The sequence below is a fragment of the Pempheris klunzingeri genome, chromosome 16 (genome assembly GCF_042242105.1).
Source record: "Pempheris klunzingeri isolate RE-2024b chromosome 16, fPemKlu1.hap1, whole genome shotgun sequence".
NCBI classification, from domain to species: domain Eukaryota; kingdom Metazoa; phylum Chordata; class Actinopteri; order Acropomatiformes; family Pempheridae; genus Pempheris; species Pempheris klunzingeri.
Genome location: NC_092027.1, coordinates 22,635,629 through 22,648,264, shown reverse-complemented (window position 1 = coordinate 22,648,264; position 12,636 = coordinate 22,635,629). Strand labels below are relative to the sequence as shown.

General features: G+C 44.9%; 2 protein-coding genes across 2 annotated transcripts in view; one reads left to right on the top strand and one right to left on the bottom strand.

The window, feature by feature from the left end:
• Positions 1-4,225, bottom strand: part of ctdp1 (CTD (carboxy-terminal domain, RNA polymerase II, polypeptide A) phosphatase, subunit 1) — a 64,425-nt gene extending 60,200 nt beyond the window's left edge. Inside the window, exons 1-4 of the mRNA XM_070847035.1 lie at positions 3,749-4,225; positions 1,481-1,564; positions 605-698; positions 17-145 (exon numbers count right to left, since the gene is read on the bottom strand). Of these exons, the coding sequence (XP_070703136.1) occupies positions 17-145; positions 605-698; positions 1,481-1,564; positions 3,749-4,044 (603 nt within the window). The 5' untranslated portion in view covers positions 4,045-4,225. The remainder of the gene's footprint in view (positions 1-16; positions 146-604; positions 699-1,480; positions 1,565-3,748) is intronic.
• A 1,806-nt stretch (positions 4,226-6,031) lies between these two features.
• Positions 6,032-12,373, top strand: adck5 (aarF domain containing kinase 5). Its single transcript, XM_070846578.1, has 15 exons — positions 6,032-6,140; positions 7,268-7,359; positions 7,451-7,600; positions 7,911-7,986; positions 8,136-8,336; positions 8,433-8,573; positions 8,769-8,882; positions 8,987-9,118; positions 9,207-9,290; positions 9,386-9,467; positions 10,581-10,659; positions 10,748-10,839; positions 10,955-11,207; positions 11,539-11,655; positions 11,744-12,373. The coding sequence occupies exons 1-15, from the start codon at positions 6,117-6,119 to the stop codon at positions 11,844-11,846; spliced, it is 1,740 nt and encodes a 579-aa protein (XP_070702679.1). The 5' UTR covers positions 6,032-6,116; the 3' UTR covers positions 11,847-12,373.
• Positions 12,374-12,636: the final 263 nt, after the last annotated feature.

Below are 12,636 nucleotides of genomic sequence, written 5' to 3'. Positions count from 1 at the left end.
TATGACGGAATAATACCTTATTAGACATCCGCTGGCAGTGCTGCTCGGTGGTGTGGATCAGCGTCTGGTCCAGATCCACCATCAGGACCAGCTTTTTGTTCCGGTGGAGCCTCTGCTGGTCTTCCCTGCCCAGTTGTTCTGCTTGCTGTTGGAGTGAATGAAGATAATCAACGGATTGGCAGAAAAACCTGAGCAACACGCTGTGTTTTTGAAAATTTGCAGTGCTTCTGACGTATATATACTTAATTATGAATAGTCCATTAATTACAGCATATTATCATTTTATTCTTTTTACGCTTTGTGATTAACTGCTTTTTATTTGTGAGTTATATGCTCTAAATACACCAAAGATTTTCCACCCTGAAATATTTGAAATGCCCCTGGAAACACTGAGTATTAAGTTTGAATAAAAAAATAAAATAACAAATATCAGCACAATTCAAAAACTCTCCACAGACTATGAAATATCTTGGGAAAATATTGCAGGACACTTCGTCTAAGAGCAATGCACACACGTTCACATAGAGATCTTATAATGCAACGAATGTGAAGTATTTCTGTCCTACTAGCCCAGTCTTCCAGTTATCTCCATCATGTGACTCACCTCTGAGCTGACCATCAGCTCGGGGACACTGTGCACCATGGAGACTGTTGCTGTGGAGATGGGAGTTTGCTGGTTCCCATTCGTGCTCTGCAGCCTGAGAGGGAGAGGGGGAAAAAAAAGAAGAAAAAAAAAGAGTAGGAGTCCGCGTTTTGCGGTCTGTGCATCTCTTGCGTCCTTGAACACATTGCGACAGGGAAAAAAAGTCCTAACAAACTTGCAAATCAAAAAATGTTCAGCTTAGCAGCAGTTACTGGTGTGATTAGAGCAGAAGTTTTGTTGTGAGCACAGATGATTTGGCTGACTGTTTGCAGTTCCACATACCTTTTGAGCAGCACCTTTAATAACAGACACACTTTTACCTGACTCTGATAATACAATGGCACATGTGTCCTAATATTAAGAAAATCTGCAATAAATTGACTGTCTTGGATTCTGGCTGAGAGCTGTAAATGTATCTGTCTTTATCAAACTGACATGAGGGAGAGAGCAGAGTGTGAGCACTTGATTTAAGACCTGAGTTGTACTCAGCTCTCTCTGTATGATCTCTGGTGCCCCCTGATGGTATTAAATTATACAGAATCTACTTCTAACACTTCCAGTTGGATATATTTAGTCCATTTCAAAAGGCACAGGGATGGGACACCCTTAAAAACAATAATCATGTATCAGTTCTAAATCGTTTCTTCACTGAGACGTGTCAGGTGACTGTGTGACTGGGATGTTTTATGACCACTTCAGTGCCCTGACAGGGTCATTGTGTGAGCAAAAGTGTCAAACACATCATCCCCAAAATAAAAAATAAAATAAAAACATCCGTGTTTCCATTTAAGTGTAAAAAAAAAGCAAAAAAAAGTGACTGTGTTTGCGTGTCCTTACTGAGTCAGGTCCTGGCCACATTCAGCACATAAACCCTTCATCACTATAGGGTGACTGCATTCTTCCACTCTGACGATCACACCCCTGGAAGACAAAAAAAGAAAAGCAAACTTAGTGTAAAGCAGAATAGCACACCCGTTTTGGCAGGATTCTCATTAGATGAGCATTTGCTTTGAGGCATGCAGGGCCCTGGTCTATTAGACGTGACATGTTTTAGCATTTGTAGCTCACAGATTAGCTGCGACCCTCAAAACTCTGTCAGTCACTTGCTTCCAGTAACTGGCAAATGTTGGGTTTTCACTTAGAGAAAAAGTGGTCAATCTAGTCATGTCTGTATTTACAGTACTGAGTAGCTTGCCTTAATGCTTTGTAATTAAGACACCACAGCTGCTACTACCTGTTTTAAAAAAAGATTACAAATAGATAGCAAATCTTCTCCTTTAGCTGCTGCGGATCAAAGTACCTCTGCTCCACCTGATTGATAAAAGCAGTCACTTCTGACACAGTGTCCATTTTGCTGTTATTTCAGACTGAGGGCGCTTTACTGCCTTTACAACTAAATCTGACAACAGGAGTGGGAGTTTACAAGGAGCACCTGAAAGCAACACACAGCCATTCGTTTTAAGTTTTGAATCAGAGCTGTCAATGTTCTGATCATTTCCAGGAGTGTTTATGATGTCTAATCTCACATGACTGCAGAGTGGACCCCTTGTTCTTTTATTAGGTGTACTTCAGTGAACAAGTTGACAGTTTTGGGGCTTATTAAACCTGTTCCTAAGATGATGAATACCTGTCATGTCTGACTGCTGTCAGCCTGCTCACCCTGAACACATGGTGTGCACGCGGGGGACGGCTGCGTCAAGAACAACTAAACCGGACAACACTTCATGTGCTTTTGCCTTCAGAATAAAAGAATACGGCTGTTTTGTCTGAACGCGTGATCGCACTACATCAAAGTAACAATTCGAGAAATCATATAGCGCTTCGTACAAATTCCACTTACAGGTGGTTTTCATTTCCAGCCTACTTGCAACGCCTAAAAGTGTCCATCCAAAACAACACACTTTTATTTTGAAAGTGGTGGCCAAAAGTCTCCTTGTTTGTTTAGCCTGACTTGACGCTGGAGCAGGAGCTGTGAGTGATGCTGTGAGCTACACACTTTAGTCTGAAACTTTAATGCAAAACAGCGGTATAAAACGAAACCAATAGAAAAACCACTTGAGAGAAATTAATGTGTAAATGACCTGAAGAAACAATGTCAGGCAAATATACACCCACGTCCCTTCGCTCTCCAGCATGAGGCTGGTGCGTTCAGGTCCGTCAGTAGCTCCACTCAGTGGTCACAGGTGTCCTACCGACGCCTGTTTTACCTTAGTGAGTCTCCACGTTAGCTAATGACCAGTGATAGACTTTACTTTTCAGTCCTGCTCTACTACCAGTATGCTAGCATTAGCACTGTGCTCTGACTGGCCAGCTAACGTTACGTTACAGCCTTTAAGTTAAGGCTGACATGTGTTAGCTGGGTCAGTGTAGCCTGAGCTCTGTTAGTTAACTGTTAGAAGCCTGTAAGGAACACGGGTCCGGTTATAAACTATTCTTCAACAGGCTATGAATCTTTATACACTTATTAGCTGCCGTGATTGTGTCAAGAGGACGAGCGCTCACGGGCTCTCTGCCTCCGTCCTGCCCATTGGTCCTCCCCGGTCTGACTGACAGCATCTGTGCTGGTAATATTAATGCACAGCTGTTCACATTAAATTCACGACAGTAAAGTTGGTATCTCTTTATAAATAAGCTGAGCTGCTACACAGGTGACACGGCGGCAGGAGAGCGAAGCAGCGGCTAACACACGAGCATGTAGCGTTAGCATGTAGCTTGGAGCCATAAAACCTTCTATCGGGATCTTTTTCAGGACATGGCGGGGGGACTAATCGGAGATCAGCGATTGGGGATTTAATCCTGCCGCAACCAACTACACAGCATCTCTTTGGCATGTCGTTATTATTAGTTTACACCAGCTTGTTTAAGTGTGGATGCTGCTGCCGTGTAAGTGGGATTGTTTTCCCCCAAAAAGGGGCGTGGGGATGAGAGCCACTCTGGATGACGTATCTGAGCTGTAACAATGCTAGCTCGTTAGCTAGCTAATGTTACACTGCGGCTCAAGTCAGCAGCGGCACCGAAACTACAGCTGACATGTTGCCTGTAGCCTGTCCGGGCAGGGGGCAGGGCAGCACACACTAGCTAGCTACAGCAAGCACAGTGACTCACCCGGGAGGTATGACTTGTCCAAGTTGACAGCATAGCTCCTTGACCACTCCAGCACGGTCCGATTTCACCTTCTTCTCTGGCAGCCTGGCAGCCTCTGCCCCCCTCTCCGGAGCTATGGGAGCACACAGTGCTAGCACGGAGTCCACGTTGACGAGAGAGCCGGGTTTGACTTTCCACTCCAGAAGCCGTAGAGGGAGACCCCCGGTCGGCCAGCAGATATCCGCCACCTGCACCGCGGGGCCCTCCGCTGCTGCACCGCCGCCACCACCGCCAGAATCTGCAGGAGGATCCTCCATCTGCCCCGCACTCTCCAAAAGCCCCTGTAGCGTTCACTAACGGCCCGCTTAAATCGTATCCTCGAGACCTCGCGGTGCCCCGTGTATCATTAAAACGCGCAAACCAGCAGCATGAGGGGAGAATTAAAACAAATGTGCTGCCAATTTAAACCCAGTAGCCTCCACTGTCAGCTATGTTCGCTCTTCCCGCCCGTAAACAGGAAAGCGCAACACTGCAGCGACACGGGTCGCTACAGTATCCGGTAGCAGACCACGCAGCCTGCCACAAGGAAAACACAGTTCACACTTAGATTTCAAAATAAAATCCGCGGTAAAATAGTAGCGCCACAATTTTTATTTAATCGAGTTAAAATCAACACACTGTCCACAAACGTGCCCTGGTTATCCCATCGATTATCTTGCATGCTTGTTGTTATGGACGTCATCTGCATATTTGTATCTTTTTGTGCAGGCGGGCGATTTGAGAACTTTTCTGTTGAAGGCCAACCTGTACTTCCGGTTTCGTTCTGGCTAAATCCGGCTGCTTTGACGTTGCTAATTAATTTTGCACACTGACAGCAACGCACATGTGACAGGCATAAAACTTACTTTTGTGACACAACAGTATATTATAAACGCAAATCCCAACAAAATCTGACTAGAATAAAAAAAAAGCTGTCCTGCACTTCCCCCTGTTTTTTTTATTTCCTATAACTTCCCCTAAAGCTTGAGATGGGACAGAGGAACCCGTAGAGACCTACATGATGTAAGGTGATGTAACATAGGAATAATACTCCACCAATGCGTCTCGTGTGGCACTGTTGGGGGTAGCAGGCTCATTTACCTGTAGATTCATCATCACCTATTGGCTCAACAGTATGTAGCCTGTGCTATTAAAGTGCATTGAAATACAACAGGCCCTGTCCAACAGGAGCAAGCTTAGAAAATGTCTTAGTTCGTATTGCATGGGTTAAATAACAGACATTCAAGGTCATATCAGCATCTTTTTTTTTTTACTTTTCATGAATAACAAGTAAATACATCAGAAGGACAAGGGCACCTCTCAAAGCAGCCTGTTTAATCAATGACTGATCATTCTGGTACCTCCTACCAAAGAGTGCACTGTCCAGATAAGTCACTGCCCACTTATGTTGTGCTGCACCGTAAAGTTGCACAGTTCATAATTCATACACGGTCATACATAGACACGGGAGTCAGATGACTTGCTCTCCCTCACCACACTTTTTACTGTAACTCTGTGGGTCAGACCTCTTTAAAGTAGTCTCACAGTATGTTAATAAGGAGAGCTTCTTGTTTCGCATGCATTTGCTTAAGGGGGAAAGTTCCTCTGTGCTCACTTTAATTCTGAGATGCAGACCTGCAGCATGATTTTGTGGAACAACTCTGGAAGCCAATAAAGGTTCAATATCCACCTTGGACAAGTGTGATGTCCAATGCACATACACTGAGAACTGAAGAAGAGATCCTGTGTCCAGAAGTCAAGCGTTTTAAATGAACAATATTTACATAGTCATTGATTCTGGGATTTTTCAATGAAAGAGAAAGAGTAGATGTGGTTTTATGAATTGTTAACTTGGTAACTAAACTGTTGTGCGGAAAAACCATTCAAGACACAAGACTTCTCCAAGCAGAGTTTTTGTAGTGATCACGTAGGAGAAACTCTCAACATCAAAGAAAGATACAAATATTAACTACCTTACCATATAAAAGCAGAATAATTAGATTTTTTTTATTCAACACTACATTCTTTTTGTATTAGTAGTATGAATTGCATGATTAAAATGTATTGTGACTCTAATCACTTACTCTCCATATATTTTTAGATGAAGAAATGAATGTAATGATTATAATTAACCATTTAAAGAACAAGCGAAAACGGAAGTAAGCAGATGGGAGGGCACGCTCTCGCTGTCTCTGCTTACTCTTCGGCTGAGCCAATAGGAAGCTCGCTAGTGTGCAGCTTCCGCTTCTTAAAGGAGGAGTCAGCAGCGGTCCCTCGTTCTCCGGCAAAGGGGGCATTCAGTACAATAATTCACTACTGCGGGCGGACATAATTCATTACACCAGAAAGCATGTCAGGGGAGACCAACAGAGCGGTAAATAAACCATTGTTCTAACTAATTACAGCTCGGTTTGATAGCAGCGCTAGCTGGCGTTGACCAACGGCTAATTAGCGCCGTTAACGCCATTAGCTGGTCACGTTAGCTACAGCACCAATGGACTGATGCTAGGAGTCAAAGAGTCACAGCTGAGTATATGTGGAAGACAAGCTGGACATAGGAGTTATTCTTACTTTCAGTGGAGTCCATATTTTGTCAGTGTTGCTAAACTTAATTTCACAATTTTTGCAGCATTACCGTTAGCAGTTGTAGGTTAAGGCTAGATTAACAGGTGAAATGCGCCTTTATGTAACAGCCCACACTGATTCCAGACACTGGTGGCATTAGTGCTGTGAGTGTGGCTCAGTTCACTGACAGCACTGCTATCTATCCGTACATCCATTTATCAGCCCTGGAGACACTTTGTCCCTCAGATGTAAATAGCGAAGAAAAACAGCAGAGTATCCTGGCTGGTCTTATTGGCCTTGATCTAGACCCCCCCCCCCCCCTGCAACAACACTATCTGGGCCTGTCATGTGAATCTAGTTTGATGTAAGTGGGCCCTTTAGTGAGATCTAGCTTGGAGCTAGGGGGACAGGGTATGGAATAAGTGATATGTATTTAATAATAGATCAAGTGTTGTAAATCACTTTTCTTGCCTCTCAAATGTGACAATTTGCTGTAATAGTCACAGAGCGACTTTGGGGAAAGAAGGCCATCACAGCAGGACCAACGGAAGAAGTAATCAGGACTTAACCAAGAAATGAGAATTATGAGAAAGGGATGATTATCAACAATTTTGATGTTTAAACGGGGGACATTGCTTTTAATGAATAAAAGCGTGCAATCCAGAGCAGAATAAATCCGACGCTCCAAAGTGTATTCAAGTTGTATTTGCTACATCAACAAGCCTGAAACCTGCACTCTCAACGAGAGGCTGTTCAAGAGTTCAAATGATGTATTTAAAATATGTACAATAAGAGGTTTTAAGGATAAAACTGTATTTCCACCCCGGGTGTCAAATCAGAAGGAGTCCTCCAGACTTACCTTGCTATGCTTTGCCTGGTTTACTGTGAATTTGAAAGAGTCAAACGTTGTCATGAAGTGCTCTTTGTTGTCTTCAGCTGAGGCTGTGTCTGCATCACACGGCTCTGCTCCGAAGGTACCCGCTCCCCGGCTCCCCGCTCCAAACAGCCAGGTCGTTCACTTCACTCAGGTACCAAGTAGCTGCAGGCCGTAATCACAGATGGACTTGTGCCAATGATGATGCTGCCGTCTAGATGAACGAGGCTGTTTCCTGCTTCCAGGGAAGGTACACGCAGAGGGCTTCTGTGGAAGACACTTGTTGGCCTTTCTGTCGGCGTGCCCGCGGCGGTGGGGGTCCAGTATGCTGTGTCGGGGCCGAGAGAGAGGAGGAAGATGAAGGTTGTGATTGAGGGATTTGGTCGCTTCTGCAGGTTTGTCTGTGTCTCTGTCAACAGATGTGACGATTCAATTCAATTCTGATTCTTCATCGCTCACATTTAACGTGAGACTACGGAGCTTTTGCAGTACAGCAGCTGCTGTGGCTACAAGTCATACTTACTGGATGATGGTAAACGATAAAACAAAGTGTAGTGAAGAAGAATCATCACATGAAGTTACATTACCGACACTTTAGAAAATGTGTTTCCTCTTGCCGGACTGGCAGTATGATGAATGTCTCTTGATAGTCATGTCTCGTTACAAACCTCGCTGAAGTGCTCTCATCCCTCTGTGTGTCCTCAGAGCTCTCTCTGTGGGAATCTTCATCTCTGTGGATTACTGGTGGACCACCAACGTGGCTCTTCGTGGCCTAGACGAGGTAAGTTTGATGCAATGAAAGTGTGTGGAGGCAGCTTTACCCAGCAGGGCTTCGGCTGCAGCTGCAGTCGCGCTCCTGAACGTGACTGCTGGTCTAATTTTGGGTGTTACTGTGGACAGTCGTGTCTCACTGCCGTCCTCCCCTGCTAGAGCAGCTCATCCTACTTGGCCGGGATGTCAGCGTGCCACCAGAGGGCGGCGGAGTGCATGGTGGAAGGAGCGGTGAAGAACGGGGGAATATACATCAAACTGGGCCAAGGTCTGTGCTCCTTCAACCACCTCCTACCCCCCGAGTACATCCGCACCCTGCGAATACTGGAAGACAGGGCCTTGAACAGGAAGTACAAAGAGGTGAGGACTGCAGCACAAACGAGGCTCATGGCTCGGTGAGAGAGAGAGAGAGAGAGGACAGCTTGAAACTTCTCAGGACTGCGTTTGTATCAACAGGTGGATGATCTCTTCCAAGAAGACTTCAACAAAAGCCCAGAGCAGCTCTTTAAGACATTTGACCACGAACCCATCGCTGCTGCCAGCTTGGCTCAGGTGCATAAGGCCGAAATGTTTGATGGGACTCCTGTCGCTGTGAAGGTGAGCACCCATTCTGGCACCGGAGTTAAAGTTTCATTTCCTTTTTTTTTTTTTTGCCTGCTTTGAGGCGAAAAGCATCCAAAAAGTCAAAGTCATACTGAATAGATTGCAGAAAGTTTACTGTGCAGAATCGCACCGAAACATTCAGCATTTTCCCCTCCAAAGCCTGTTTTTGTTCAATGGTGGTCCCCACAGGTGCAGTACATCGACCTCAGGGATCGGTTTGATGGTGACATCAGAACGTTGGAGATCCTGCTGGAAATCGTTAAGTTCATGCACCCCAGCTTTGGATTCCGATGGGTTCTTAAGGTCAGAAAACCACTGTATTGGTTAACTGGTCGTATTTGTCTGTGAGAGGAGCGGGGGCTCTTTAGCCTGTTGTTGTTATTGTTAATCTTTACTTTGTTCCGTAGGACTTGAAGGGTACATTAGCTCAAGAGCTGGACTTTGAGAATGAGGCCAGGAATTCTGAGAGGTGCGCCGAGGAGCTGAAACACTTCAGCTTTGTTGTTGTGCCCCAAGTGTTCTGGGAGCAAACCAGCAAGGTGAGGACACCGTTAATGGTGCAAAACACGTGGACTCGCACCCTTTTGCTCGGCTAAACCTTCTTAATCATTTTCACTTTGTCCAAAGAGGGTGTTGACGGCGGAGTTCTGCAGCGGATGCAAAATCAACAACGTGGAGGAAATAAAACGACAAGGATTAAGTTTGAAGGATGTGAGTTGACGCACTCTACACAACAGATGATATTCAAAGTGGAGTTTTATCACAGGTGCTGTCTGAAACACCTCTTTTAAATATTTGGTTTTCAGACTGCAGATAAACTAATCAGAACATTTGCTGAGCAAATATTCTACACTGGTTTCATCCATGCAGACCCTCATCCTGGAAATGGTGGGTACATTAATGTATGCGTGTGTGTGTGTGTGTGTGTGTGTGTGTGTGTGTTACTAATAATGCCGTTCTCTTTCATACTGTGTTTAACCAGCCCATAATAGATCCAGGCTTAGCTAATATTAGTGTATTTTAGATCAGCAGCAGTATACTATATGTGTATTTCTTATTACTGAACACCTAAGACATGTTAAAGGATTATTCAGAAACTGTTCCTGTTGCACAGTTTGTCCACCAGAGGGCGCTAACACGTCCATTTGTCAACGGTTAGATCTGGCTATAAAATAATAAAACACTATAATAATTCTATTTTATTTCAGTTACTGATTTATTTTTGTGGCTCTCCAGACAACACAAGTGAAACCTGTGTTGTGTCTCTGGTAGAAATAAATGCACTGGAGCATTAGAGAGCTCCGTCCTCTGCTTTGTAGTGAAGCACTGCCTGAGAGAGCACCGTCAGCCTGTCCTCTGGCTTAGTAGAAACTTTAACTCCAGCTTGGTTCTAATTCAAATACATTTTATCCTTCAGGTTTAACCTGATGGGACTTTGTTGAACAGATTTATATTGGTGCCAACAGTGCATATATTTATTTTATTTAGATTAGATTTAGATTTAGCTGATTAATTGTTTGTCGTTTTTTTTCTGTCTGTTATTTTCTTTGTTTTGTTTGTGAGTTGGGTCACCTGGTGGGTGGGTGTGCAGGTACAGGACCAGCATGCACCTGTTTTTTTTTTTGTACTAGCACAAGAGAGACAGCAGGATTTTTATTCTTTTGTCTGCTTGTATTTGAGAAGGTGTAAACCACATGAAACACAGAAACTCTGCATGGACAGTGGGCTTTTTTCTTTGCCTGCGTACACCACATACCCATCAGTGGCACTTTGATTCTCAGTTTGATGTAGGTTGGATTTAGATTTTTGGCCACTTCAAACTATTAAACTATAAATGGAGGGGAATAGAAATATATTTAGCTCACCCAGTGACAACAGTTTCTTTTTTTTCAATGCCAAGGTGGTAAAATGTAAAAAAATATAAAGTTTTCAGGATTGTGATTTTGAGTTCATCAGGCAGACCCCCCCCTCCCATTGTCCTCACTCTGTTTGTGCTGGCAGTTCTAGTGAGACGAGGTCCTGATAACAAGGCTGAGTTGGTGCTCTTGGACCACGGCTTGTATGAATACCTCGGTCAACAGTAAGACCCCTCCCCCTCCCCCAGTCTGTTCAGGAACGACCTCTGACAGTACTTTGCTCTGAGCTCTAACTGTGAGCTTTTACCCCAGCGACAGAGTGGCCCTCTGTCAACTGTGGAGGTCCATAGTCCTGAGAGATGAGGCAGGAATGGAGAAGTACTCCAATGCCCTTGGCGTCAAAGGTGAGGGCACTTGTGTTTGAATGTAACATGCCAGTAAATGCAGAGATGTCCCCTCATAATAATGATCTGTCATGGTGTGTATTTGTACGTGACTTTTTGTCTTAACGCTCTGCAGAGTACTTCCTTTTCTGCGAGATGCTGCTGCAGCGGCCCATCAACATGCGGGAGCTGGGTCTGGCCAACATCATAAGCAAAGAGGAGACGGCCTACATGCAGGAAATGGCCGTCAAGCGCTTCGAAAGCATCATGCAGGTGCTAAAGTCGATGCCCAGGCCGATGCTGCTCGTCTTCCGGAACATCAACACGGTCCGAAGCATCAACATCACTCTGGGAGCTCCAGCCGACCGCTACTTTGTCATGGCCAAGAGGTCAGTGCAGCCGCCGGTCCCACTGTGGTCGCAGAAAGTGATGTGCAGTTAAAGGATAATGTCAGTATTTGTAAACCTGGGCTCCATTTGCACATCATTTGGGTTTGACATGACTAGTAGGTACAAAAGGTTTTAGAATGAGTTCAGTAGATCTAGTAGAAAACAGGCTGCAGTAGCTGTAACGTAACTACCGTGCCAGTCAGACTAAACATCTCAGCCTCAAAGCAGCGTCCGTCCGTCCTCCGTGTTTGGTAAAAGTGAGTCGCTGAATGTACCAGCTATCTTTGTACATTTCTCATTTGGTACAGATGACGTCCCTGTTGTGTTTCAGTGCGGTGCGAGGCTGGGGGAAGATCCAGGCAGAGAGGACGGGGATGCTGCCGCGGCTCTGGGTCTTCCGCTGGGCAGGGGCCACGTGGGAGAGCATCAAGTTTGAAGTGGCTTTGAGGTGAAGACTCGTTTAGCTTGTGTCAATAACGCAAATCCTGTCGTCGGACCGGAGCCAGCGAATACTAACGCCACGGCTCCTTTCACAGGTGGGAGATGGCGGTGATGAGTCTGACGCGCTCGTTCCTGAGCCTGCTGTCGCACTTCGGCCTGATATCTCTGGACGCAGACACGTACGAGTACCTGAGATAGCACGCACATCACACACCACCGAGGAACAAGGGCGCCATTCAGAGCATGAGTTAATGCAAACCAACGGCAAGGATCCAGCTGCTACTGGAGCAGCTCCAAAAGCTGCTAGTCATGGTGCTGTAGAGTGAGTGTGTGTGTGTGTGTGTGTGTGTCTGTCATGTTTCCACACCAAATCATCCTGAAATCTGGTGGCAGACAAACTCCCAGAGGCTCCGACAGCCTTGTTTTAAATCAAATTGTTCTAGATTTCTTGGTATTTACATCTTTTAATTGGTTTTAGTGTAATCTTAGTACAGCAAATTAAAAAAATGTAAATTAAATGAGATATTTTTAGCTGCGGTTTGTTTTAGAGAAACTGGTGACACATATTCTGTGAGGCAATATTTTGTGGCAACTGCAGCCTCCTGTCAAAGACATCAAGTACTGTGGAATAAGTGTACATTTGTTAGAAAACAAGCCGCTATACACACGATAATGTTGAGCTGCATCTCTGGAGCGAGTATTTATATAAAAAAAAAAAATGAAGGAACTGCAGCACTAATTAACTATCACTGTTCAGTGTCACTTGGATAAGAGCCATGCTGTTTGGTGTTTTGGTCCTATTTTAACAATGAATGTGCTCCTTGCAGATTAGGCCAGCATCTTTAAACATGAGCCCTATTTTAGCATGTTTTGCCTGGAGGGTACAAAAAGTTTCAGAACTGCTCCAGTAGATCCCCTCAGTTAGCAGCCGTGACCAGGCAACAGTGGCTGCTATGGAATCCTTTGGGGCAGCTACACCCGTCAGAGT

Bases quoted from the DNA above. Each gene is read 5' to 3' on its own strand.
- adck5 (XM_070846578.1), top strand. From the start codon at position 6,117: ATGTCAGGGGAGACCAACAGAGCG. The intron at 6,141-7,267 runs GTAAATAAACCA...TGTTGTCTTCAG, and splicing joins CAGGGGAGACCAACAGAGCG to CTGAGGCTGTGTCTGCATCA. The intron at 8,574-8,768 runs GTGAGCACCCAT...TGGTCCCCACAG, and splicing joins GGACTCCTGTCGCTGTGAAG to GTGCAGTACATCGACCTCAG.